This window comes from Onychomys torridus, chromosome 8, assembly GCF_903995425.1.
Source record: "Onychomys torridus chromosome 8, mOncTor1.1, whole genome shotgun sequence".
NCBI classification, from domain to species: domain Eukaryota; kingdom Metazoa; phylum Chordata; class Mammalia; order Rodentia; family Cricetidae; genus Onychomys; species Onychomys torridus.
In genome coordinates, this window is record NC_050450.1 from 97,174,892 (window position 1) to 97,200,573 (window position 25,682).

A 25,682-nucleotide genomic window follows, 5' to 3' on the forward strand; every position below is an offset into this window, starting at 1 on the left:
AAATGGATAGATGGGTGGATAGATGACAGATGGGATACATTGTGGACAGATGATGGATGGATAACAGATGGCATAGATGATGGATGGATGGATGGATGGATGGATGGATGGATGGATGGATGGGTGGGTGGGTGGGTGGATGGATGGATGGATGGATGGATGGATGGATGGATGGATGGCACTGAAACTCAGTAAGGCTTCACTGCAATTGATACATGGACTCCTGATTCCTCCTATGGGTCTCCTTCACCACACTCCACAGTTGCTGCCTGGGCTGGGTTAGAAGGAAGTAAGTAATGTTTTAGTCATCCCAGCCCTGATTTTGCTGTTTCCCTGGTGTGCCAAACATCTAGAACAAAGGTTCTCAACCATGGCAGGGTCAAACGACTCTTCCACAGGGTCGCCTAAGACCAATGGAAAACACAGATATTTACATTATGATTCATAACAGTATCAACCTGACAGTTCTGAAATAGCAATGAAAATAATCTTCTGGGTGGAGGTCAGCACAACATGAGGAAATTATACTAAAGGGTTGCAGCATCAGGAAGGCTGAGAAGCACTGTCCTAGAAGATATACTTCTCCCTGTATTCACTGATCCAGCCTCCTGAGAAGCAGAGGTAATGCCTCCTTCCTGACAGATACTTCTAGGGTTTAGCAAGACGGAATATGGCACCGTCAACAGAGAGTAGTTATCACTGGACGAGGGCCTGGACTGATTACGGCCGTGCATGCGAAGGTATAACCAAGCTGCGTCAGCACTCACCGTCAGTCCCACTTCCTCTGGTTAACCCTGGCCGGCACCCTGTCTCACTTGGCCTCTCGCACCGACCTGAGGCCAGCAAGTGAGGTTTTTCACTTCCTTCTGTACAGGCAAGTGTCAGCCCATGTTATTAACGAGGCTGACCTCATGCAGCAGGGAAAAGGCTCTCACCACCAGATCTGGTTCCATCAGCAGAATTGAAAACATTTTCAGTCAGCGGTAAGGCTGCTAGATTAAAATCTCGGACATCTGGTTAACTTCAGAAAAACACAAATAACTTAGGTCCCAACCGTTTTGGAGGAGTTGAGATGTAAATTGCTTGGTGGTTGTTTTGGGGGTTTTGGTTTTGGTTTTGGAGCATGGGGAACAGAGTCTTTATGTACCAGGTTTACCTTGAACTCATAATGCACCCCAAATCAGTCTAGAACTCACAATTCTCCTGCCTCAGCCCAAGCTTACAGGTTCATGTCACCATGTCTAGCTCCAATAGTTTTACACTTATTGTATATTTATATTAAAAACATAAAATAGATTTTGATAGAAAGTAAGTTCTGACATAAACTATTTTATACAAAATAATTGTTGCTAATCCAGGGAAGTGGCTGAGTGGGTAAAAGTGCTTACAACACAAGTCTGAAAACCTAAGTTCAATCCCCAGAACACATGTGGAAAGCCAGGTGGTGTGGTGCACATCTGTAATCACAGCCCTCCTCCAGCAAGATGGGGGCAGTTACAGGAGAATCAGCCAGAAGCTCACAGGCCAGCAAGCCCAGAGTACTCAACGCAGCTACAGAAAGAGAGACCCTGACTCAAAACAAGGTAGAAGGAGAAACCCAGCTCCAAATACAGTCCTCTGACCTCTCTGCCTCTTCTGTGGCAAGTGTGTGTGTGTGTGTGTGTGTGTGTGTGTGTGTGTGTGTGTGTGTGTGTGTGCACGCGCGCGCACTCACACACACAACGTGAATAATTTTAAAAAATGGATACCCTGTATTCAGCTCGCTAAATATGACATCCTAGCTCAGCAGGCTACCAAAGAGGCAAACTGAGCCTACAGACTACAAAGGAAGAGGTGAAAAGAGAAACAGGAAATGTGTGAGAGGAAGGTGAGGCCCTGGAGCCCCCACCTTCACCCTAACTGTTATTCATGGACCCTGATCAATACTACCTATGCACTAGACCCTGGGCTAAATCTTGAGAGGCTAGTGAGTATGACCTGAGACTCCTGTTTTGGGGACACCCCCCAGAAGATGCAGGGAGGCATTTTCAGTCTTGGGGAGGAGGAAATCCCTTAGTAGTCACAACAAGATAAATGACAATTATGATAAATGTCACAAAGAGACAACACAGATGTCCTGAACAGCTCTTGAGAGGATCCAGCCTCATATGAAGGAGAAGCAAAGGATGTGGCCACAAGACTAAAGCTTTCACCTAAAATGGGCTCCAGAGATTTCCCCCTACATCTGCTACAGAGAAACCCCCAGCAGCGTAACTGAAGATGGATTTCGCATACAGGTGAATTTCCACAGTGTTCTTTCTAACACACCTACACACCCTGTCAGCTTACATATCCATACTCATACACACATATCCTCACTCTCACATGCTCTCACACATGTACACAGATTCATACCTGCTCACTGCACACTCGGAGCCCACTCCCACAGTGACCTAAGTCATTGCCCAGCTCTTTTCACAGGTACGAGCTGCCTCAGCAGCCCCATGGGGTCATCTGCTCCAGGTCGAGGTGACTGTTTAGCTGGGCCCACAGACTACAGAAATTAGGTGGCCTGGGGTTCAGGAGTATTAAGTACATAGTTGAAACCAGCTCCAAGGCCACCTCTGCTGCCCAGATTCCTGGCTACATCTGGGCTTTATTGTTCTGCCATGCTCTCCAGTTCACGCTCACCACCGCCGCCCAGCCCTGTAGACTTCCTCACCAGCTCTACCAGACAGGCAGACACCTTCCTCTGGCTGTGCCCTCATCTTGGCCTCTCTGTTGGCAGCAGCCCCTTAAGTCCCAGGTGAAGAGGCTGTAACCCCAACCACTGTCCTGTCCAAACTCCCCCAAATGTTTACAAGTAAGAGCCTCCCAGGTTCATTCATTCATTCATTCATTCATTCATTCATTCGTTTGTTTGTTTGTTCATCTATTAGGCGGTTAGTATAGTGTTTATCCTACTGCAATGACCACCAGAGCAACTGTAGAGACACACTCTGGTCCATGGGTGGGTACTTCATTGAAGATTATCCAGAGCCTGTTGTCAATGTGCAATAAATCAAGGCAACCAACTGAGGTGCTGCCAGCAGACAGCCTTCTGCCCTGGGGTCTCCACATGGGAAGCCCTTCAGAGATGTGTGAGCTACGAGCTTCCTTCCCTCCTTCCATGGAAGGAGTTGTGAGCACCGGGTGTGACATCTCAATTACATCCCTTGGGCATAAACAAAAGAGGCAATTTGCTAACTGCCTGGTAGTCTGACAGTGACATCAACAGGAATCTACATTCCAGGGTGGCACCAGGACAAGAGCCTTCTACCAGTCACTCATGTCTACTCTCTAATTCTCCACCAGCCAACGCTCTCTTCCCCCAAAGCCTCAGACCCTTTAGGCTCATGGGTCAGAGAAGATATGCTGTGGATATCGCTCTGTGTAAATAAAATGCTGTTTGGCCAGTGGACGTATAGGTGGGACAAGAGAGAAGAGAATTCTGGGAAGTAAAGGCTGGGGCAGAGAGACACTGCCAGCCGCTGCCATGAGAAGCAACATATAAAGACACTGGTAAGCCACAAGCCATGAAGCAAAGTATAGCCTAACAGAAATGGGTTAATTTAAGATAGAAGAAGTAGATAACAAGAAGCCTGCCACGGCCATACAGATTGTAAGCAATATAAGTCTCTGTGTGTTTACTTGGTTGGTTCTGAGCGTCTATGGGCCTGGCGGGTGAGAGAGATTTGTCCTGACTGTGGGCCAGGCTGGAAAACTCTAACTACAAAGATAAACAAAACACTACATTGCTTTATAAACAGAGTAAAACAAGGAGAAAGAGGAAGAAAGATGAGGCTGAGATGAGGAGATGGCTTTAGGTTGAAGAGTTAGAGAAGCCTGTCCCAAGCACAGCTCAGCTTGGAGGTCACTTCCATGTGGAGGTGTCCCCTGGCGCCTGGGCTGATGCAGGTCCCTTCCTTCTGCAAGCTTGCCTGGCACTCTGTACATTACCATTCATTTGCATGACAGTTTTAGTCACTGTTTCCTTCACTGTCCTATAGTAAGTTCCTTGAGATCATGAACCGTGGCTGTCCCAGCTCATAAGGCAAATATCCCAATGGCCTCAAGAACAACTGACATAAAATAAACATCTAAAAGTTACAGTTTTTTTTTTTAATTGCCACCAACATCTATCAAGTGTCCCATACTGTTTTGTGATACATCACTATGTGTCAGACTATTTCCTAGGTTAATGAATGGGCTCTGACCATAGCATTTTAATTATCTCACACTGTCCCATCACCCTGGATATACCTTAAATTATTTTGCCGTTCTCCGATATGGGACATTTAGCTCAACCTCAGCAGGAAATGGAGAATGGTTACTTTCTCTGTTGGTATCTATGTATGTGGCTCTAATGAAGACTGTTTAGTTGAATGTTTATTCACGTGGCAGCTTGCCTTAGAACACAAGGCCACAAAAGAGCCTTTCTAGAAAGTCAGGCCTGAGTAATGGACTGTACCCTCAGAAGACAGAGTCACTGGTGGTGCCCAGGTGGCCCAGTGAAGACGAAAGGAAACCTTAAGACAGTTTGTTGAAGAAGTCATGTCTCAGGCTGGGGGTGTAGCTCAGCTGGCAGAGTGCTTGCCTGGCAGAGTGAAGCCCTGGGTTACATTACATCCCTAGCAACACAGAACTGGGTAAGGCAGGTGGGGCAGGAGTTCAAAGTCGTACTTAGCTTTGTGGGGAAGAAGCCATCCCCATGTTCATTTATACTGTGGGTATCATGCTCAGATCTATGTTTTAGACCCATGTCTGATCTCACCCTCTGCTAAGGATGCCTTTCTGGATGTGGCATCAGACCGCTGCCCTTTCTTCACAAGTATACAGTACAGACTCAGTGACGTCTAGCTGGTATTACATGCCCAACACTCCTTTCCTGATAGTCAAGGCCCAGTAAGGGATTTAAGGATTAAGAAAGAGACAAATGAGAGGCTGGGGAGATGCCTCAGTGGCTAAAGCTCCTGCTGAGCACACTGGAGGTATAGAGTTCAGACTCCAGATCCACATAAGTGATGGATGGGTGTGTCAGCCAGCCAACAATTCCAGCCTTAGAAGACAGAGAGGGGATCCCTAGAGCAAGCTGGATAGTGAGGCTACCTACATGAGTGAGCTCTGGATTTGACACATGCCTCAGCAAATGAAGTGGAAAAGCCATTGAGGATGAATCTGACATCAACTCCAGGCATCTACATGCATACATACACACATGTGTCCCCACGCCTGCAAACAGCAAACATATACAATACACATACACACACACACACACACACACACGCACATGCACACGCACGCACCCACGCACATGCACACGCACGCACACACACACACACACACATATGCACACATGTAAGCATTCAAAGAATTGGAAAGAAAAGAAAAAAAAGAAACAGACAAATGAACAAGTAAACAGATTATCTGGTAGCTGTGGCCACATCACACTCTAATCTAACAGGTGGCCACAGTGAGTCTACAGAGCCCGTGCTCAGCATCTACAGAGCCAAATGCTTGGCTGGCTCTTTTCCCACTGCGCTGAGGGTTTGTTTAGGTCTCCTGGAGACAGTCTGGCAGTCTGTGGGCTCCAGGGCTCCCTAAGCTTGTCAGACAGATTGCTCTATTCCAGGCAGAGGTGTTCCTTGAACAGAACACCATCTTCCCTGTGCTGGCCAGCAAGAGGTGAAGAGTATTCTAGGGGAGTCAGAGACAGCAGACCCACATACAGTCCTGCTTCATTCTTGATGCTAGGTGGGTTTCAACTGAGGAGGCCAACAGTGAGGAGACCGGACAGGAGGGGCAGTTTTGTGTCCTTGGCATTTTTTATGAGATTTATTTACTTATTTAATGTATATGAGTGCTCTATCTGCATGTTCAACTTCATGCCAGAAGAGGGCCTCAGATCCCATTATAGATCTTTGTGAGCCACATGTGGTTGCTAGGAATTGAACTCAGGACCTCTGGAAGAGCAAGCAGAGCTCTTAACCACTGAGCCATCTCTCCAGTCCTGTCCTCTGAATTTTCAGGTTGCCCCAAGCCTTCCAAAGCTTCACTCTGAACTAGGGTACCACATGCTAACAAAGTAGCCAGGCTTGTTTGAACACAATTGTTTATGTTTACAGAGCACTGGTGACTCAGAAGGTTACAAACAAACCAAAATACACAAGGACATCAGGTGACATTGTCACAGGAGGCAAATGGAGCATAGGGGCTAAGAGAGAGGGCTGCGTAGTTAACTAAGTGTGTGGATTGAGATCCTCTAGCACATAGGAGATGTGTAGGTGGAGAAATTACAGCATCCCCGAGCCTCAGTTTGTTTATCAGTCAAAGGGGAATAACACTGCTTTCCATACAGGACTGCAAAGAGTAAACAGAGAAATGAAAGCAGAATACTTAGTGAGATGTGAATTTTCAACTCAGATCTGGTATGTTGATGATAGCAAGGGTGATGGTGATGGCGGTGATAATAATGATAATGTGGTGGTGATGCTGGAGGCAGTGGTGGTAATGGTGATGGTAATGATGTGTGTGATGGTGCTGGTGATGATGGTGGTTGTGTGTGTGTGTGTGTGTGTGTGTGTGTGTGTGTGTGTGTTGATCATGGTGTAATAATAGTAGTGATGGTGGTGGCAGTGGTGATGATGGTGATGTGTGTGTGTGTGTGTGTGTGTATGTGTGTGATGATCATGGTGTAATAATAGTAGTGATGGTGGTGGCAGTGGTGATGATGGTGATGGTGGTGGTAATGGTGGTATTAGTAGTGAAAATTTACTAAGTGAAGGAGGTGATGGAGGCAAGATGGTATCATGTTGACAGAGACAGGAGGAAGGACAAGGTCATGCAGATACCACATCATATGTACTCATGTATCTGGCTGTGAAGAGCCCCTCAGCCTCCTCAGGGAAAGTGGCTTACACCAGGAAAATAAGGAGGATCCGAGTGGAGTGTTATGTGTTTCTTTCCTCTGGACTTCTGGGTAAGGGGACCAAGGTGGGGGGAGGCATCCTGTGCAGCTCATTGAGCAGCCTGACCAGTCCTTTGTAAGGGCTGCAGCCATAGTGGCCTTCTCCTATCATGGAGTCTCTGGACACACACTGGGGAAGCCATTCTCCACAATGAAAGGAGCAGAGTGCCCCTGGTTTTGGTGACACAGGGCCATCTCAGAAAGTAAGTGTGAACTGGCCATTCCCCTCGTCTTTTAGAACACATGAGCAATGTGAAGTGCACTGTCGCGCCCGCCTTGACCAGCAAGGAAGACGCGACACCGGGATCCTTTTCATTACAGTTTAATCAGACCTTTGATTAGTTACATTGTGTCTCTCTCGCTGGGGCAAGCCTCTCCCAGCACCTAAGTAGGGCTGGGCTGCCAACCCCAAGCAGCCACGTGGGCACTGTCCACAGGTTCACGCATATGCCAACAACACACGAATCCAGCCACAGCCAAATAAGGAGCTGTTTACCATAAAGAATGTTTGCCATCGGGAAGACAGAGGGTAAAAGCCAGAGCCATCTTTAGGGTGCGGCTACCCGCGGCTCTCTACAGTGCACAAAACAGCCTCACCCCAAAGCTTCCAAGGGGAGCACTGAGGCCCCAGCACTCTGAGCTCTGTCACCTACAACCAACCCCCAGGCCAGGAGCCTGCGTCAGGCACCTAAAATGTGGTTTTCCTCTGAGACAGAGATAAACGAAATAAGCTACTTGGGAATCAAGCCCAGAACGTTCACTTCAGCAATGCAACATCCAAACCACATACCACAGTGGCAACAGCTTAAGAAAAATCTGTTGGAAATATGCAAAGGTAAGTAAATAGCCAGACTCTGATGGATTGATGTCGGGTTTTAGCACCATCCCTGACACAATTCACTTCCTGCTCTGAGCATGTCTGGTCATTTCAGGAGGCAAGGTCAATAAAAGAGGAGGAGAAAGAGCATTTGTTCTGAATGCTTCGCTTTCTTAAATCTCTGTCACCTCTCCCATTTTCTGTCACCCTGAGGGAAGAGCATATGGCCTTGACACTGGAGGAAACTGAGGCAGCAGAGATAACTCTAATGGAATGCTAGGGAAGGAGACTGCCACTTCCTAATACCGAGATGGAACAAGTTACATCCATTATGGACAGCCTGTCTCTTGGAGCCATTAGAAGTCCCAAAGCAGGGTTAGAGAGATGGCTCAGTGGTTAAGAACACTGGCTGCTTTTGCAGAGGACCCACATTCCATTTCCAGCACCACAGGAGGCTCAGAAACATCTGCAACTCCAGTACCAGAGGATCCAACATCCTCTTCTGACCTCCAAGAGCACCGGGCACGCACCTGGTACTCATTCACACATGGAGGCAAAACATTCAGACACATAAAATGAAAAAGAAGTCCCAATGCCAAAGAAGCAAGGCACTCTAAGCAATAAGAAGTTGAAAGCCTGCCCCATCCTTCCTTCCTCCTCTCATTCCAGCTGCTGACCTGGACCAAGGAGGAGGAGACAGAGCTGGAGACACCCAGGGCAGCTTTGGCTCTGCGGACTGTCTGTCCTCACAGTGGTTCATTTTTCTCACTAGGGACCTGTGCTCCCAGATTTTCTTCTAATATTCTTTTCCTAAACGACAACAAAGATGGCCAAGCCCTTGTGACCAAAGAGTTGATTCTGGTTGCTCAGATAAGAGCAACACTTAACACCGACAGACAGGCCAGAAGTGCCTCACCAAGACACAGCACGAGGCCTCTTCATCCAAGTAGCCCACCCTGAACAGATCCTCCTGCTAATCCAATTCGAACCCTGGCAGGTGGGCAGCCAGAGGCAGCTGAGGTTAAATGAGTACCAGAGGGTGGGGGAGCTCAGAAGGGACAGGGGAACCCAGTTCTGGAGAGTGGAGAGCTCAGAAGGGATGGGGAACCCAGTTCTGGAGGGTGGAGAGCTCAGAAGGGATGGGGAACCCAGTTCTGGAGGGTGGAGAGCTCAGAAGGGATGGGGAACCCAGTTCTGCAGGGTGGGAGCTCAGAAGGGACAGGGGAACCCAGTTCTGGTTGGTGGGAAGCTCAGAAGGGACAGGGGAACCCAGTTCTGGAGGGTGGGGGCTCAGAAGGGACAGGGGAACCCAGTTCTGGAGGGTGGGGGCTCAGAAGGAACAGGGGAAACCAGTTCTGGAGAGTAGGGGCTCAGAAGGGATGGGGAACCCAGTTCAGGAGGGTGGTGTAGTTGGAGTTTTTCTGCCTGGCCCACAGTCAGGACAAGTCTCTCTTACCTGCCAGTCCCACAGTCGCTCAGACCCAATTCAAGTAAACACACAGAAACTTATATTGCTTACAAACTGTATGGCCGTGGCAGGCTTCTTGTCATCTACTTCTTCTATCTTAAATAAACCCATTTCTCTTAGTCTATACTTTGCCACATGGCCTGTGGCTTACTGGTATCTTTACATGTTGCTTCTCATGGCAGCGGCTGGCAGTGTCTCTCCCTCTGCCTTCCTGTTCCCAGAATTCTCTTCTCTGCTTCTCCTGCCTATACTTCCTCCCTGGCTACTGGCCAATCAGCATTTTATTTACACAGAGCGATATCCACAGCAGGGTGGGGCTCAGAAGGGATGGGGAACCCAGTTCTGGAGGGTGGGGCTCAGAAGGGATGGGGAACCCGCACTCACTGGGCTCCGATGCACCAGCCAGTATGCCTTCTCCTGGCAATCCAGCGCGTACCTGTCGGCCTTATTCCTTTCCTTGCCAGTCCTAAAAAAAAGAAAAAAAAAAAAAACATGTTCAAGGCCAGGAGCACTTCACATGTCTTGGTCTAAGATAGCTTCCATTCTTGGTGCCTTGGACCACTTTCCCCATCTGTTCAAATAATCCCCGGGAGCCATAATGATAACAGAGACAGCAAGTACTGCTAACATGCTTATGCCCCAGGTGCCAATCCAACCCTCATTGGTTCGTTTGATCCTAGTTAGTTCTCCCAGGGAATTTTCCAGCCTCACCCTTGTCCTGGTGGGGTCCTTACAGCTTGTCTGTCACTGTTAAGTACCAAAAACTGAAGTGTTGAAGGCTTTTCTGAGGCTACACTCTCTCTAGGAGTCAAGGAGTTTGTTCTCCTTCTTGGGCTGCAATGATTTAGATGGTGCCACCATGACCAGCTCTGGAATCAGACCAGCATCACCAGCTTCACTACTGGAAGGGGCAGAGATGATGAGCCTGGGGGCCAATATTTGGCCTCCCCAGCTTCAGACTGGTTTCCCTGCTTTGACAAAGATCAACATTGGGACAGGCAGGTAGCAGTCCACACCAGAGCTGTGACAGGGCAGTGGTAATCTCAGAAAGTCTCCCTACCTGTTTGTCCTTCTCTGTCACTCCAGTGAGTTGGTGACAAGTCAGAGCTTTTTCTTGGGCCTGCTGGGAACTTAAAGGTCACGTTTTGTCTAACCATCTCCTCTGTGCCACTGCAGGAGGAAATGATGCTGAGCCCCCTCCTCCAGAAGGGAAGAAACACTCATTATTTTGCCAAGGGCACCATTCAGTCTCACTTCCAGGGCTAACTGTGCTCACATTTATTAACGTCTGCTTTTCCAGGCAACCGGCAACATGAGATGACGCACACACCCTCCTCACAACAGAGCTGGTGGATTTATTTCCCCATTAATGTTCTGTGAATAACATAATAGCGTCCAGAGAGCCAGATGGGTGAGCAGTGCCATTCCAGCAGGGTGCTTTACCAACCTCCTCTGGAAATGAAATATAAACACTGTTGCCCCCGCTCCCCCTTAACAACCTAATGGATTTTCCACCAAGTTAACCAGCCTGAGTCCTCAGGAGGATGGACCACAAGCAGCCTGAGGCGAGCATGCTTCCTACGAAGCTAGTCAGTCTTGTCAATTGAGGCCGTCTCTAATAACCCCAGCAGGCCCCTCTGGCTTTGCTCATCAGCATCTATGTGACACACACGATTGCAGTGGAGCCCTGACAGATGCCATTCAAAAGAGCCAGTACATGAGGAATTCATTTAGGCGAGCAGATGACTTTTATTCACAATAGCATTTGTTTAACCTTTTACTCATTCATGGTCTTATTAATCTCCCTCTGTGTTCCAGTTACTGAGAGTCAAAACATAGCCCCAGCCTTTGAGTAGCTTTTAGTTCAAGCATTACACGAACCCTCAATAAACAAATATAGGCTTGCCTATGGCGTTTGGACTACGAGGAAACATTACAGAAACTATGAAGCAAACACAAGGATGGTCTCTGTAGTAGTTCTGAAATATGTCTGCATGCTTTTCCATCGGTGGAAAGGTCCAGTCCCCTCCCCTGAGAACCCGGTGGGGTTTTGTGCTGCCTCTCACCCATAGAGTGTCAGGCATAGTGTGTGCAGTTGCTGAGGCTGGACCACAAAAGGAAGAGCTGCCATACCGCCACAAGAGGAGGAGGAGGAGGAGGAGGAGGAGGAAGTGGGGGGGGGGGGTCAGCATAACAAAAACTACCCCATGGGCCAACCCACATGGCCCATCTAGTTTTGTGGTGGGATCCTAAATCTGAAATCTGAGGCAGTCTTTAAGTCATGGAGTTCAGGGGAACCTGGTGTCTCAGAAGAGTTGAGCCTTTTAGGAATTCCCCATCCTACAGCACCTGGAAGTGAAGAGAGGAGAGAATTTCCCAGGGAATCAGAGATCTCTCTAGAGCTGGTGGAGGAGGAAGTGGGAGCCACTGAGAACAGCTGCGAGCTGCAGCTCCTGGAAGGGTTATGTCAGGGTGTGTGGGCGGCTGGGATTGTCCCACTTGGAGCGCAGAAGCACAGGAACGTGGAGGGCTGGGAGACAGACACAACTCCATCTCTGGTCCAGCTTAGGGCTGGACCCGCTGGGAATGCAAACCTTGGTGCACTGAATAGAATTTAATCATTCCAGCCCAACCAAGGTGACCTGTAACCTCTCCAAGCCTCAGTTTCCCAACTTAAAGAGATTTCTGCCACACTAATTTAAAATAAGATGGCACGCGTGAACACCAAGTGAAGCCTTGTAAACAAGTATCGATGGTGTGTTAGAAGGTTCCCTCTGTATTGCTTTGTCTCAAGTATGCCAGGCAGCAACATGTTAGTGTCTGAAAGAGCAATGAGAGATCTCTTACCAGTGCCGCATTAGGGCATGATGGTTAATCTTTACCATCAGCTTGACTGATTAGAATCTCTCAAGAGGCACATCTCTGGAGATGACTGTGAGGGCATTTCTAGAAAGTTTAGCCGAGGTGGGGAAACCTGTCTTGAGCATGGGCAGCACCATCCCATGGGCTGGACTGACTAGAAAGGCAGAGGCAAGCTAAGCACCAGCTTTCCTCTCTCTGTCTGCTTCCTGAGTGTGGGTGCCATGTGACCAGTCGCCCTGTGCTCCTGACTCCATGGATTGTACTTCAAAATCATAGGCCAAAACAAGCCCTGCACTTCCATGAACTGGGGTCTCACTTCAATTCCTAGATTTGCATTGTGGATCCTGAGGTAAGAGAAGGCACGTCAAAGCTGTGGGTGGCCTACAGTAGGCACAAATGTGTAAGACATGAAGCCCATAGGGCCTGCGAGTTGTTCAGGGGGAGAAGGCATTGCCCGTTCTACACATCTTCACACTCTGCTCCAGACACAGAAAACACCTACACAGGGCACTCTCCTGTCTCCTTCCTGCTTAGAACATACCCTCTCCTCCTCAACTCCCTCCCTCCACCCAACATCAATGGCCTTCCTAGCTAAAGGGTTCTGTCTGTTCCAGCAGCTCCCTCTATGAACCCTGCCACGTGACCCTCATCTCATAGTAGTGTGTCCTACTGTGTCACGTCTGCCTGGCATTCTGGACTGTGTCCTTTGTCCCTAGCTCTAGCCTGGACTTGATCACATACATGCCCATTATGGCCTGATTTTAATCAAAGGACCCAGTAGAATGGGGTGATGTGTCAGCTGGTAAAGTATTTGCCTCCCAAGCATGAGGACCTGAGTCTAATCCTACAGAACCCACATAAATAGATAAATATTTTTTTAAAGCTGGCATGGTTTCATGTCCTTGTCATTCCACTGGAGAGACAGAGTTAGGCAGATCCCTGGAGTTCTCAGGCCAGCCAGCCTGGCTCACCTGGAACCAGAGAGTCCCAAGCCAGTGAGAGATTCAGCTTCAAATAATAAGGGGGCTGGTACCTGAGACATCGGCAAGGTATCTTCTTTTTTTTAAAGGTTTATTTATTTATTATGTACACAGAAGAGGATGCCAGATCTCATTACAGATGGTTGTGAGCCACCATGTGGGTGCTGGGAATTGAACTCAGGACCTCTGGAAGAGCAGTCAGTGCTCTTAACTTCTGAGCCATCTCTCCAGCCCCACAAGGTTATTTTCTAACCTGAGCACACAGACACATATGTACACACACACACACACACACACACACACCTCATACACACAGACCCCACATACATACCACACACATGCATGCACACCACATACACATACCATACATACACCCTACCCACATACACCACACATACACACACACCCCACACACCACACACATACATACCCCACATACATATACATCCTATACACATATACACATACACCCCACATACACACACACACACACACACCACACACACAGACACACACACACATACACACATACCATATACACACACACATATACTACATATACACCACACATACACACACCCCACACACACCACACACATACATACCCCACATACATATACATCCTATATACATATACACATACACCCCACATACACACACACACACACACACCACACACACACACCACACACACACACATACACACATACCATATATACACACACATATACTACATATACACCACACATACACACACATAGACCACATACACATCACACACATATACACACCACACACATACACACCACACACACACACACACCACATACACACATACAGCACATACACACCACACATACACACACACCACATACACACATACAGTACATACACACCACACACACCACACACACCACACATACACACACATACACCACATACACACCACACACATATACACACCACACACACACACATACACACACACCACATACACACATACAGCACATACACACCACACACACCACACATACACACATATACACACACACCACATACACAGATACAGCACATACGCACCACACACCACACATACACACACATACACCACATACATATCACACACATATACACACCACACACACATACACACACTCCACATACACACATACAGCACATACACACCACACACACCACACATACACACACATACACCACATACACACCACACACATATACACACCACACACACACACACATACACACACACCACACACACACATACAGCACATACACACCACACACACCACACATACACACACATACCCCCAGAATTTAAGTGCAGTAAGACAACAGGAAAGCGGAAGGGGAGAGAGAGGCAGCCAGTAGACAAGACCTGAGACCTTTTCACTCACCGGTACTGCTCTTTGGCCTGCATGATGACAAAATCCCACTTGTAATTGATTTTTTTGTTCAGGAAATCATAATTTTCCTAGGAAAGAATAACAAAATGAGGACAGCAAGCCTTGCAGGACAGACCACAAACAGCAGGGACAACATCAAGTCACAAAGGACACCCCGGCTCTGCACAGCCCAGCGTCTCCCACAGCCTCACTGTCCTTGGTTTCGTTTGCTTTGTTTAAAATAAACCCATCCCTCCCCACCAATTAAAACCAATAACAACAAAAAAAGAAAAAAACCCAAAGCCAGGCGGTAGTGGTACACGCCAGGACAGCCAGGGCTACACAGAGAAACCCTATGTCAAAATAAATGAATAAAACAAAACAAATTATCCCAAATCTGATTAGAAGAAAGGTGGGAAGATGCAAGTGGAATCCACAGTCAACAACAGGACTCAAGAATACGGAAAGTGAGCTAGGCCTTGTGGTACAGGCCTGAGACCCCAGTTCCTCAAGGGGCTGAGACAGGATCATGAGTTCAAGTCCAGCCTGAGTAACACAGTGGGACCCTGTCTCAACAAAAAAGTTTTTAAATGAGCTTAGAGTATAGTTCAGAACACTTGCCTACTAGAAGGGGAGAGAGAGAGAGAGAGAGAGAGAGAGAGAGAGAGAGAGAGAGAGAGAGAGAGAGAGAGAGAGAGAGAGAAGAGTGAGGGAAGGGGGAAGGGAATGAGGAGGGGGGAAGAGGAGAGAGGAGGGAGGGAGGAAGGAAGAAGGCCTGCAAATTGTGTATGAAACTATCACAATGAAATCCAATATTTTATGCTATTAATATATGCTAATAGAGAATTCCCAAGGATTACTCTGACTTGGTGTGATGGATGAATAAGTTTTTAAAGAATTAAAACTCATAAAGAATATTATGCTCCAATAGATGTATCAGCCTTATGTACTGGGTTAGTTTTTGTTTTAATTTTGCTTTAAATTTACACAACCTAGAGTCACCTTGGAAAAGGGAATCTCAATTAAAGAATTGCCTTGATCCCATTGGCTGTGGCACATCATCTTGTGGGATGGTTAATTGACATATGAATCCCAGCCCACTTTGGGCAGTACTGTTCCTACATAGGTGGTCCTAGGCAGGTGATCTTGAACTATATGAGAAAATTAGCTGAGCATAAGCCAGAGAGAAAGACAGTAAACAGCATTATTCCTCTACAACTTGTGCTTCAGGTTCTGCCTTGATTTTCCTCAGTAATGGACTGTAACCTGGAAGTATAAGCTGAAATAAACTCTTTCTTCCCAGAGTTGTTTTTTTGGTCATGATGTTTATCACAGTAACAGAATGAAACTGAGATACCTTCTGAAGTTTTAGGCACATTCTTTGAGAAATCTGACTCACTCAGCCAAAAATAAAAGCCTTTGCTATTGTTTTTCACACTATAAATTTAAGTTCAAATATGTTAATGCAGGGTTGTGTGTTATCATGTATATTAAGTTATATCATTTGAGTATAACAAAAAGAACAGAGCAGCCACAGTGCCCCCAGTAACCACTAAGGCAGGAGAAAACTGAAGCTACACATGGAAAAGGATCTTTTCAGTAAGCTGTAAACAAATCAATGGATGGGTAAACAGATGGACAATAGGTGGATGGATGAATGATGGATAGGTGATGAATGGATGTGATATACAGATGACAGATAATGGATGGATTAGTGAAGGGTAGATAGAAGTAGAAGAGTAGATAGGTGGAGGATGGATGGATGGATGGATGGATGGATGGATGGACGGATAGATGGATGATGAACGGACAGATGATGGATGGGTGTGGATTTTAGATGACAGATGGATAGACAGATTAGATGATGAGATAGATGTAGAAGAGTAGATAGATGGATGATGAATGTATAGGTGATGGATGGATGGATGACAGAAGGATGATCCATGGATAGATGATGAGTGGATGTGGATATACAGAAGACAGATGAAAAATAGATTAGCTGATGAGTAGATATATGTAGAAGGGTAGATAAGTGATGAATGGATAGATGGATGGATGGATGGTTGGATGGATGGATGGATGGATGGATGGATGGATGGAGATGGATAGATGATGGAAGGATGAAGGATAGATGGAGGACAGATGGGTAGATAAACAAATGATGGATAGACAGATGTAGTAATATAGGGAAGAGAGAGAAATAGCTCATGACTACATTCACTCCATTATAAAACTCTACTTGGATAAGTCTCTGTACCTTTTCATATTCTTCTAAAATCCCTTTCTTCTTGATATTTCGCTTAGCAAGATAGATGGCTGGAAAAGAAAGCAATGGCATTTTCTATCATTGTCATATTCCAAAAACCCTTAGGCAGCCAGAAAAGATGTTCAGCCAACTAGGTTCCTTCCCATTCCCCCACCCCAGCCTCCAGGGATACTTCCAATACAGATGTGAGCAGACATAAAGGTCACAATGACAGCTAGACAAATGTCACCCAAATGCAGCATGCAAATGAGCAGTGTGGTAGGCAAAGGCAGAGACATATGAGTAAAGGAAGTATTTACCATAATCTGTGTCTTCAGCTGGCCATTGCTGAGTGGGCCAGAAATATGGTGTCTACAAAACAAAACAGGAAAACCATGGTTACTCACTGGGCTGGAACCTCATAGATCCTCATCCCTGGGATGAGAAAGACAACACTATCTTATCCCTCTGCACCATTTCTAAATCCCTGATCTGTGAGGGTATAAGGCCAACTTGTAGGCCTTCCCAAGGTCTACCTCACATTACCACTTGAGGTCAAGGTCAAAGCTCACCTGAAACCTGTAGAGACTGCTGTCAGGCTTGAGGATAAGATTCTTGGGGTCTTGCAAAGGATAGATGTAGCCATACTTGACAATAAAATTGCCCAGGTTCTGTGCCTCTGGGGAGAAGAAGTTTCCAGATAAAAGTTAAAAGCAGAGGCCAAAACCAGAATCTCAAGGTTCAGCCTGTCCCCAAAACTCCAAGAGAGTACTCTATCCTTTCAACATAAAACCTGAGGGCTGGAAAAGAGGTTCTTTTTTAAGGATTTGTTTGATTTTTTTGTGCATGTGTATGTATGTATGTGTATATGAGTATATGTATATGTAGTATATGAGTGTGTGAGCAAGAGCATGTACATGTGTGTAAGTCAGAGCCAATGTCAGATCTCCTCTATTGCTCTCCACATTGTTTTTTTCAGGCAGGGTCTCTCACTGAACCCTGAACTCATGGTTTCAGCTAGAATAGCTGACCAGTGAGCCCACAAGACCTCTCCCACCTCACCTCCAACTCCCAGGGCTGGGTTTACAGACTTGTTCTGCTTTTTGCATGAGTGCTAAGAGTTTGGATTCAGTTCCTCATGCTTGTACAGCAAGCACTTTATCCATTGAGCCCTCTTCTCTCCAGCCCTTGCCTCTGCTTTTGACTCTGGTTGTTTTATTCACTAAGGTCCTGTCTTTCCAATAGAGAAGTGAATTTCTTGGTAACTCCTGCAAAGCCTCCTGTGTTGTGAAATATTAGTTGAAGATGTGTTACATTCGTTTATGCTTTGGAATATTTGCTTAATGATGCAAAGGTGTGTTGCATTCTTTTATGTTGCATTTGTTTAACTCTGTGAAGCTGTGTTACTTTGCCTGTCTAAAGCACCTGATTGGTCTAATAAAGAGCTGAATGGCCAATAGCTAGGCAGGAGAGAGGGATAGGCCGGGTTGGCAGGCAGAAAGAATAAATAGAAAGAGAAATCTAGGCTCAAGGAATAGAGAAGAGGGAGGAGTGAAAAAAGGAGGAACGGAGGACACCAGGGGCCAGCCACCCAGACACACAGCCAGCCACAGATTAAGAAGGAAATAAAGATATGTAGAATAAAGAAAGGTAAAAGCCCAGAGGCAAGACATAAAGACAAACAGGATAATTTAATTTAGAAAAGCTGGCTAGAAACAAGCCAGGGTAAGGTCAGGCATTCTTACGTAAGAACAAGTCTCCGTGTATTTATTTGAGAGCTGGGTGGCAGGCCCCCAAAGAGTTAAAAAAAAAACACAACTACACCCATATTTTTCGTTTCCCTGTAGTACTGCATGCACAGCAATCAGTAACTGCATAGGCCAAGGCCTCACCCAGGTTAGAGATCCAAAGGCGCTGGATGATCCACTGTAGAACATCACCTCCTACAAAACAGAGACGGATCTGATCAGTGTCAAAGCCTCTTAACACAGCCCAGGACTACCATGCTCTCCTCCAGGCTGTGTTCTCACTCCTTGGTGGTGACCCTGTCCCTGAGAGACCCCATCCATTCACTCAAATAACTCAGAACTATTCAGAGCCACTGTGACCTGACCCCACCAGATCTGCAGCTTAACCTCCACTACACTCTGTCTTTCTTCGTTCACGTGTTCGTTTTTATTTGGAGGCAGAGTCTTACTAAATTGTCCAGGCTGAGTGTTAAATCACTGTGTATAGTCAATGTAGTCTGGAACTCATAATTCTTCTGTTTCCATCTCCATACTCAGTCTTTACCTCAATCACTGTCTTTATCTTTTTACCATATAATAATTTAAAGACCACCACTCATCAATTAAACAGTAACGAGTCTGAGTCTAAATATTTGGAAAGAAAAAAATAGGTCCAAAGCCAGCTAGGGTTCTGAATGGAGTTTTACATACAAGAGTGGACCAGAACCAGGGAAGGGAACTGAAGAAGGGGTAAGGCAGGGATAGCTCTCCTACATTCAAGTCTCCAGGTTACGACACTCGGGAGCAAGAGAACTCTAAATTCAAACCTTAAAGGTTGGTTCAAAGGTGCTTTGATCGCAGTGGAGGAGGGAACCTATTTTAGTAACGTTTTGTAGGTTGATAGAAAACCTTGGAAAATACAATGTGGGCTTCCCTTTGTACTTTTGCCTCAGGCCCTGCCAATCTTAGGTTCTGGAGGGGCACTGCACAGAGCTGAGACTGTGTAGAATAAAAGGCAGGAGAGGCGGGTGGAGATGAGTCAAGAGAGATGATGCTCCCAGCTACCCATCCTGGAGTATTTAGGTTTATCTAAGGATGGAGGCAAAATAAGTCCAGAGAAGTCTGGAGCTCCCAAAGAACGGGTGGGAGTTCTGAGCTCATTCTCAGCCTGAGGCCTCTAGCCTCATAGCCGATGCTTCCTTTGGAAGAACAGGGCAACTCCAAAGAAAACAAGATGCCCAGAACCAACCCCCCAACTCAGACACTACTTGGTAAGTGCTGATAATCACATTCCCCACATCCTCAGCCTGATTCCCAAAGGTAGAGAGTCTGGTCCTACCTACATGGGAACTGGCCCACAAAGCATGTCAAAGGTCAGAGCTCAAGATCCTGACATTAGCATCTTTGTGGCTAGCCAGTCATAAATGATACTTTCCTCTTTGGAGGTAGGAAAAGGAAATGTCTTTTGTAGCCTTCCAAAGAGGTCTATTATGATCTACTTGTACTCCCTGGACCTAATTATCTGACACAGTTGTGGTTAAGTATGAACAACCTGTACCTCTTCCTTATGCACTCTGTCAGCTGCGGTGGATAACCAACCATTGTCTCTGTGGGGACTCACATGTCAACCCTGCTGCTTCCAACGTCTTCACCTCCTGTGACGCTTCACTTTGACCTACCCCTAGCTGGCTGCTCCAAAGCAACCTGCTTCATATGAAATCCTGCTTAAAATCCTAGGCCTCTGTGTGTCAACCAACATTCTACTCCATGCCTCTCTTTAAAGGCATGCAGCTTGAAAGACCGCCTCAGGCAGACATCAGACTGATGAGCACTCTCCACTAAGGAGCCCAGGGTTTTCTCAGCTGCTTAACTGCTTCCCGAAATAGACCAAATGAATTTATGGAGCCACCTAGCATCTGCACCACAGGGACTGTGCTGGCAGCGTGGCGGGCTGGTCGTGCTGGCTCCACAGCCGACTGTTCCCGGAAGCCCTGGCTCCTGTCATGGAAGAAGATGCTGGATGCACATTTGCTGTCATTGGCTCTGCCTTGGCAGGATGAGGGCTCCTTCCTCATGGTCTGTTTCTATAGGAGAGGGAACTCAAGAGAAGACAGGGCAGCCTCACCCAAATCCAGAAACCACATGTAGCCCATGTTCACGGAGGGAAACTCATACACACTGCAAGGGATAAGATGGAGTATAAGTCTCCAAGCCAGACTCAAATTTGAGGTCACTCACGAATGGGCTCAGTGCTGTGGGAACTAGTTCTCAATCTCTTCCTTGTTTCAGTACTGGGGATTGAACCTAGGACCTCACACATGTTAGGCAAGAGCTGAACCACTGAGCCACAGCTATAGCCCTCTTAGAATCCTTTATGTATCTATAGACCCATCTATAAAACAGGGGTTGTCATACCTACCCCTAACTTTATCCTGGGTGTTGACAGACACAGGGGAGGAAACTTCCAACTTTCACAAACTGTGAATCAGCCGCCACATGCTGGCCCCTTGAACACCATGCTCTCTTTTATCCCTGCCACCTTCCTCTCAAACAGGGTTTTCTGTTGACACTTTAAGTGAGAAAACGAGAGAAGGGCTAGGAAGGGTACTTGAGGGATTAAGCCCCAGGTGCCCCACTCATGTCTAGGGCTCTTTGCACAGCTAACTCAGAACTAATTCACATATTTAGTGAGCTTTTGTTAGGCATCCTTACACACACAGCCACTCCAAGCACTGGGGTTACCAATGAGCAAGATAAGAACCTCCCACTGAAGGGTCCTCTAGTCCAGAATTAGCAAATTCAAGGCAGAACTGACAGCCACAGGGTTGCCTTCAAGGACTGTGGCCTCTTCAAACAATGAGAAGAACAGAGATGCCCAACCAAAACCTACCCCTAGGTCTCCACCCTTTGGATGCCCAGGGTCACTCTGAGTCTCACCCTCCCATGTGTCCTTGAACTGCCCTGAAGTACTCCATCAATTCCTGGGTTTGCCCCAACAAGCCAGAGTGGGTCTTCGGTCACCTGTGTTGGAGGAACCCTTGACAATACACTGCCCTCATCCTGGTTTTCTCACTGTAACACATGAACGGGGATCCCTACCTGAGAGAAACGTCTCAGGCGTGAATGAACTTGTGAAGCTCAGGGGCAGCAGATGCCTGATGAATGTGGTAAGGTCTTATCCACCAGTGCTCTGTCTCCCCATGTCTGTTAGCACCCATAAGAAAATTAGGATAGATATGACCACCCTAATGGTGTGTTGTTTGGTTGGTTGGTTTGGTTTGTTTGGTTGGTTTGTTTGTTTGTTTGTTTGTTTGTTTGTTTGTTTTGAACAGGACACATTCAAAGCAATCAGAAGGGTGATGGGAGACAGCATATCTCTACAACATGAGGGCACCTTATATGAAGAGTAAACAGTCATGGTGCTAGGGACTGCTCAGTTGTTCAAGGGCTTCACACACGCAAACAGGAAGACCTGAGTTTGATTCCCAAGACTATGGTGATATTTTAGGAGAAGGTCTCTCTCTCCCAGGGTTAGGACGCAGTGACTGGTAAGGTTGAGGTTTTGCTACTGCTCTGACCTCTTGGGCTTTTAACTCTGCATTTGGCTCTGTTTCTTATTTAATAAAACCATTTAGAATTCCATCTACACAAGACCCATTTTAGGGAAGTTGTTTTGTTTTTAAAGCCAAGTGTGGTAGCAGGGAGGTTGGGGGGACAGGCAAGCTCAAGGCCAGTTAGGGACCCTGTCTCACAAGATGGAGGACACCTGAGTACTGTAGGATGTTCTGTATGTCAAATGTGTTGATCTGATTGGTTAAAATAAATAAAGTGCTTATTGGCCAGTAGCCAGGCAGGAAGGATAGGGTAGGCATGACAAGGAAGAGGAGAATTCTGGAAAGTGAAGGCTGGGGCAGGGAGACACTGCCAGCTGCTGCCATGACAAGAAAGATGTAAGGTACTGGTAAGCCATGAGCCATGTGGCAAAGTATAGATTAATAGAAATGGGTTGATTTAAGATAGAAGAAGTAGATTGCAAGAAGCCTGCCACGGCCATACAGTTTATAAACAATGTAAATCTCTGTGTGCTTACTTGGTTGGGTCTGAGCGAATGTGGGACTGGCAGGTAAGACAGATTTGTCCTGACTGTGGGCCATGCAGGAAAACTCTAACTACAAATGGCACCCTACATGTTGGCTAGAGTTTCCACCTAAAACCTGAAAAAAAAAATTTCTAAAATGGAGTTAAAAAACAGCTTCCTAGTTATCTCTCTCAAGTTAGCGGCAGCCTGCTGGTTTGAGCTACTATGGCGGGTTCCTGGTGTGTGCGTCTGACCTGCAGTGTGGTGGGAATGAGGAGTCTACAAGCAACACTTTACTCTGCTGTGTGGTAGATTTAGCCTTTGCTAGTTTAAAAAAAAAAAGGTTTCTGGGCTATGCACTGCTTTGATAGAACTGCTCCTGATAGTTGATGGTACACATGGCTCCAGACCCAGAGCTGGTGGTAAACTGTACCACCGCCATGTTGGGAAGCTGAGGTGGGTGGAGCCAACAGCCACAGCAGCGTTTCAGTCTTACAAAGATGGATATTACACAGAGAATCTGGTTTGTCTTGTCTTTGGGATTTTTAACTACAGAAAAATATTTGATTGTAAAAGCTGTTGAGTTAAATAAATATGTAAATTTTAAAGGTACCTTGACTTCAAAATTTGGATATAAGGATATGTTGCTTTGGAAAGGAGTCTCTGCTTTTGTTTCCACAGAAAGCCAGAGGCTATGGATTTGTTCCAGATTGAGATACATCAGGTTTGATCAGCCAAGACCACCTGAAAGGTCTCCGATGACACCATGGCCCAGATGATCCAATATCCAGAATGGTTTCAAGGCAACTGGATCAGAGGTTTAACCTCATGGACTACTCCATAATCCTAAAATTTCTTTGTGTCCCCATAAGATACAGCAACCCCCTCCAGCAGGAAATAGTAAGAAAAACTACACCCAATTTCCCAAAATTATCAAGCTGGCTTTGGAGATGAAATTGGCTCACTCCTTCTCTAAACCCAGACATATTGCTAAAAGAAAAGGTTAAGAGATTTTTATGTCCCAAATCAGAAGAGCCCTCTGGTGTGGGACAGAAAAAAAAAACAATATTTTTATTTAAAACAGGTTGATTATAAATGCGATCTCTTTCTAAAGAAGAAAAGGGGATATGATATAGATATAATAGGATGAAAGGTTAGATTAAGGAACTTACTTCTAAAGAGCAACAACTTGTTTAAAATGTTTTACATTGATATAGATTTTAGTCTATTGATACAAACTTAAAGTTAATTTTGTTATACTATGTATATTTCTACTCTTGTTTAAGGTATTGTGTTTGTATAGCTCATTTAAAATTGTAATGGATAATTAAAAATAGATTAATAATTAGTCATCTATGACAATCACACTCATAGCCATGTTAGTTAAGTCTTCTAGATATACATAGAGATATTTCAGATAGATAGGTAATCTTCAAATACTTCAAAGACCTACAGAATATGGCATTTAAAACATTTTTAAAATTTAGACTTTCTGGACAGTGAGACATGTCTGCTCCTGGCAACACCGATTTACTTCAGAGAGGAGGATGGGCATTGAAGACACTTCATATCTTATCTTCACCTTGGTAAAAATAGCCATTTGGGCAAGAAACTGTTCTTGCCTGGACTGCTTGATCAACTGAACATGCAGGACCCATAGAAAGATGACCACTAAACTTTGCTTGACAAAATGGTCCTTCAGGTACCTGCTTCGCAGAGGAAACTGCCAGACATTCTACAGGACTCTGAGAGAAATGACCAAGAGACTCTAGCCCTGTGAGCTGAAGACAAATACCCCAACTTTACAAAGGAACATTAGGTGACTGTCCAGGCTGCCAGCTGTCTCTCTCTACCCTGCAAGACTCCCGAAAGTTGCTTGCATCCTTTTCCCGGTTCTCAGGTAATATTATATCCTTCTGAGGTCTTTGATGTGGATAGTTATAATTTCCTCAGTTATGATAAAAGATAAGTTAGATATAAAACCTTAGACTCACAAATATAAGATAGATAGGATATCTTCTTTAATATTATAATTCTTGAATGAAAATTGTTTTGTTATCTGAAATTTTACTACATAAAAGTTAAAACTTTGCTTTTTGAAAAAAAAAAAGAAAAGGGGAAGTGCTGTGGGATGTTCTATATGTCAAATGTGTTGATCTGATTGGTTAAAATAAATAAAGTGCTGATTGGCCAGTAGCCAGGCAAGGATAGGGTAGGTGTGACAAGGAAAAGGAGAATTCTGGAAAGTGAAGGCTGGGGCAGGGAGACACCGCCAGCCGCTGCTATGACAAGAAAGATGTAAGGTACTGGTAAGCCATGAGCCATGTGGCAAAGTATAGATTAACAGAAATGGGCTAAATATAAGAGTAAGAGCTAGACAATGGTAGGCCTGAGCCAATGGCCAAGCAGTTTAAATAATATAAATGTCTGTGTGTTTATTTTACAAGTGGGTTGTTGGACTAACAGGGCTTGGTGGCACCTGGAGAGAAGCTCTCCAACAACACCTGAGGAACAATAGCCAAGGCTGACCCTCTACATGTATGTGCAGAGAGAGTAGGGGAGGGAAGGAGAGACAGAGAAATAGTCAGGTCATGGGTAGGGTCAAGGGTGCAGGCTCACAAACCCCTGGCTCAGAGAAGCAGCCAGCTTCTGCAGGCAACAGGCCTTCATGACATCTTCTCTACTACAAAAGCCCATCACAGAGCATGGGTAACAGAGCAAGCAAAATGCATTCTTATGCTCACACCCAGCACCTCACATACACTACTCTCTCCAAGTAATGCTCTGGAGTATCCTTAAGCCCTCATGCAAGGAGGAACTAGGGGCTCCATTCTCATGGGAATGCTCAGAGGGTCTGAGTATGAATTAGAAGGGTGAAGGGAGACAAAAGCCTTGGTTTCCTGGCCAAATAGCAGTAAATATTTTAGTTTTGTAAACCTAATGCCGTCTGAGCACAGCCATAGATTTCACCTTTGCAGCTGGAACGGAAGCAGCTGTAGCTCACATAAAACAGAAAAAAAGCTTTACTTATAAACACAGGCTGTGGTCAGTTTGGCGGGTGTCTTAGGTTTCTATTGCTGTGATAAAAACACCGTAACCAAAAGCAGCTTAGGAAGT

General features: G+C 45.9%; 1 protein-coding gene across 1 annotated transcript in view; it reads right to left on the bottom strand.

Annotated features, from left to right (window-relative positions):
* The window catches only part of Rgs9 (regulator of G protein signaling 9), a 64,102-nt gene that overhangs the window by 22,677 nt on the left and 15,743 nt on the right, over positions 1-25,682 (bottom strand). Inside the window, exons 3-8 of the mRNA XM_036195324.1 lie at positions 18,653-18,703; positions 17,333-17,439; positions 17,081-17,132; positions 16,773-16,831; positions 14,528-14,604; positions 9,655-9,736 (exon numbers count right to left, since the gene is read on the bottom strand). Of these exons, the coding sequence (XP_036051217.1) occupies positions 9,655-9,736; positions 14,528-14,604; positions 16,773-16,831; positions 17,081-17,132; positions 17,333-17,439; positions 18,653-18,703 (428 nt within the window). The remainder of the gene's footprint in view (positions 1-9,654; positions 9,737-14,527; positions 14,605-16,772; positions 16,832-17,080; positions 17,133-17,332; positions 17,440-18,652; positions 18,704-25,682) is intronic.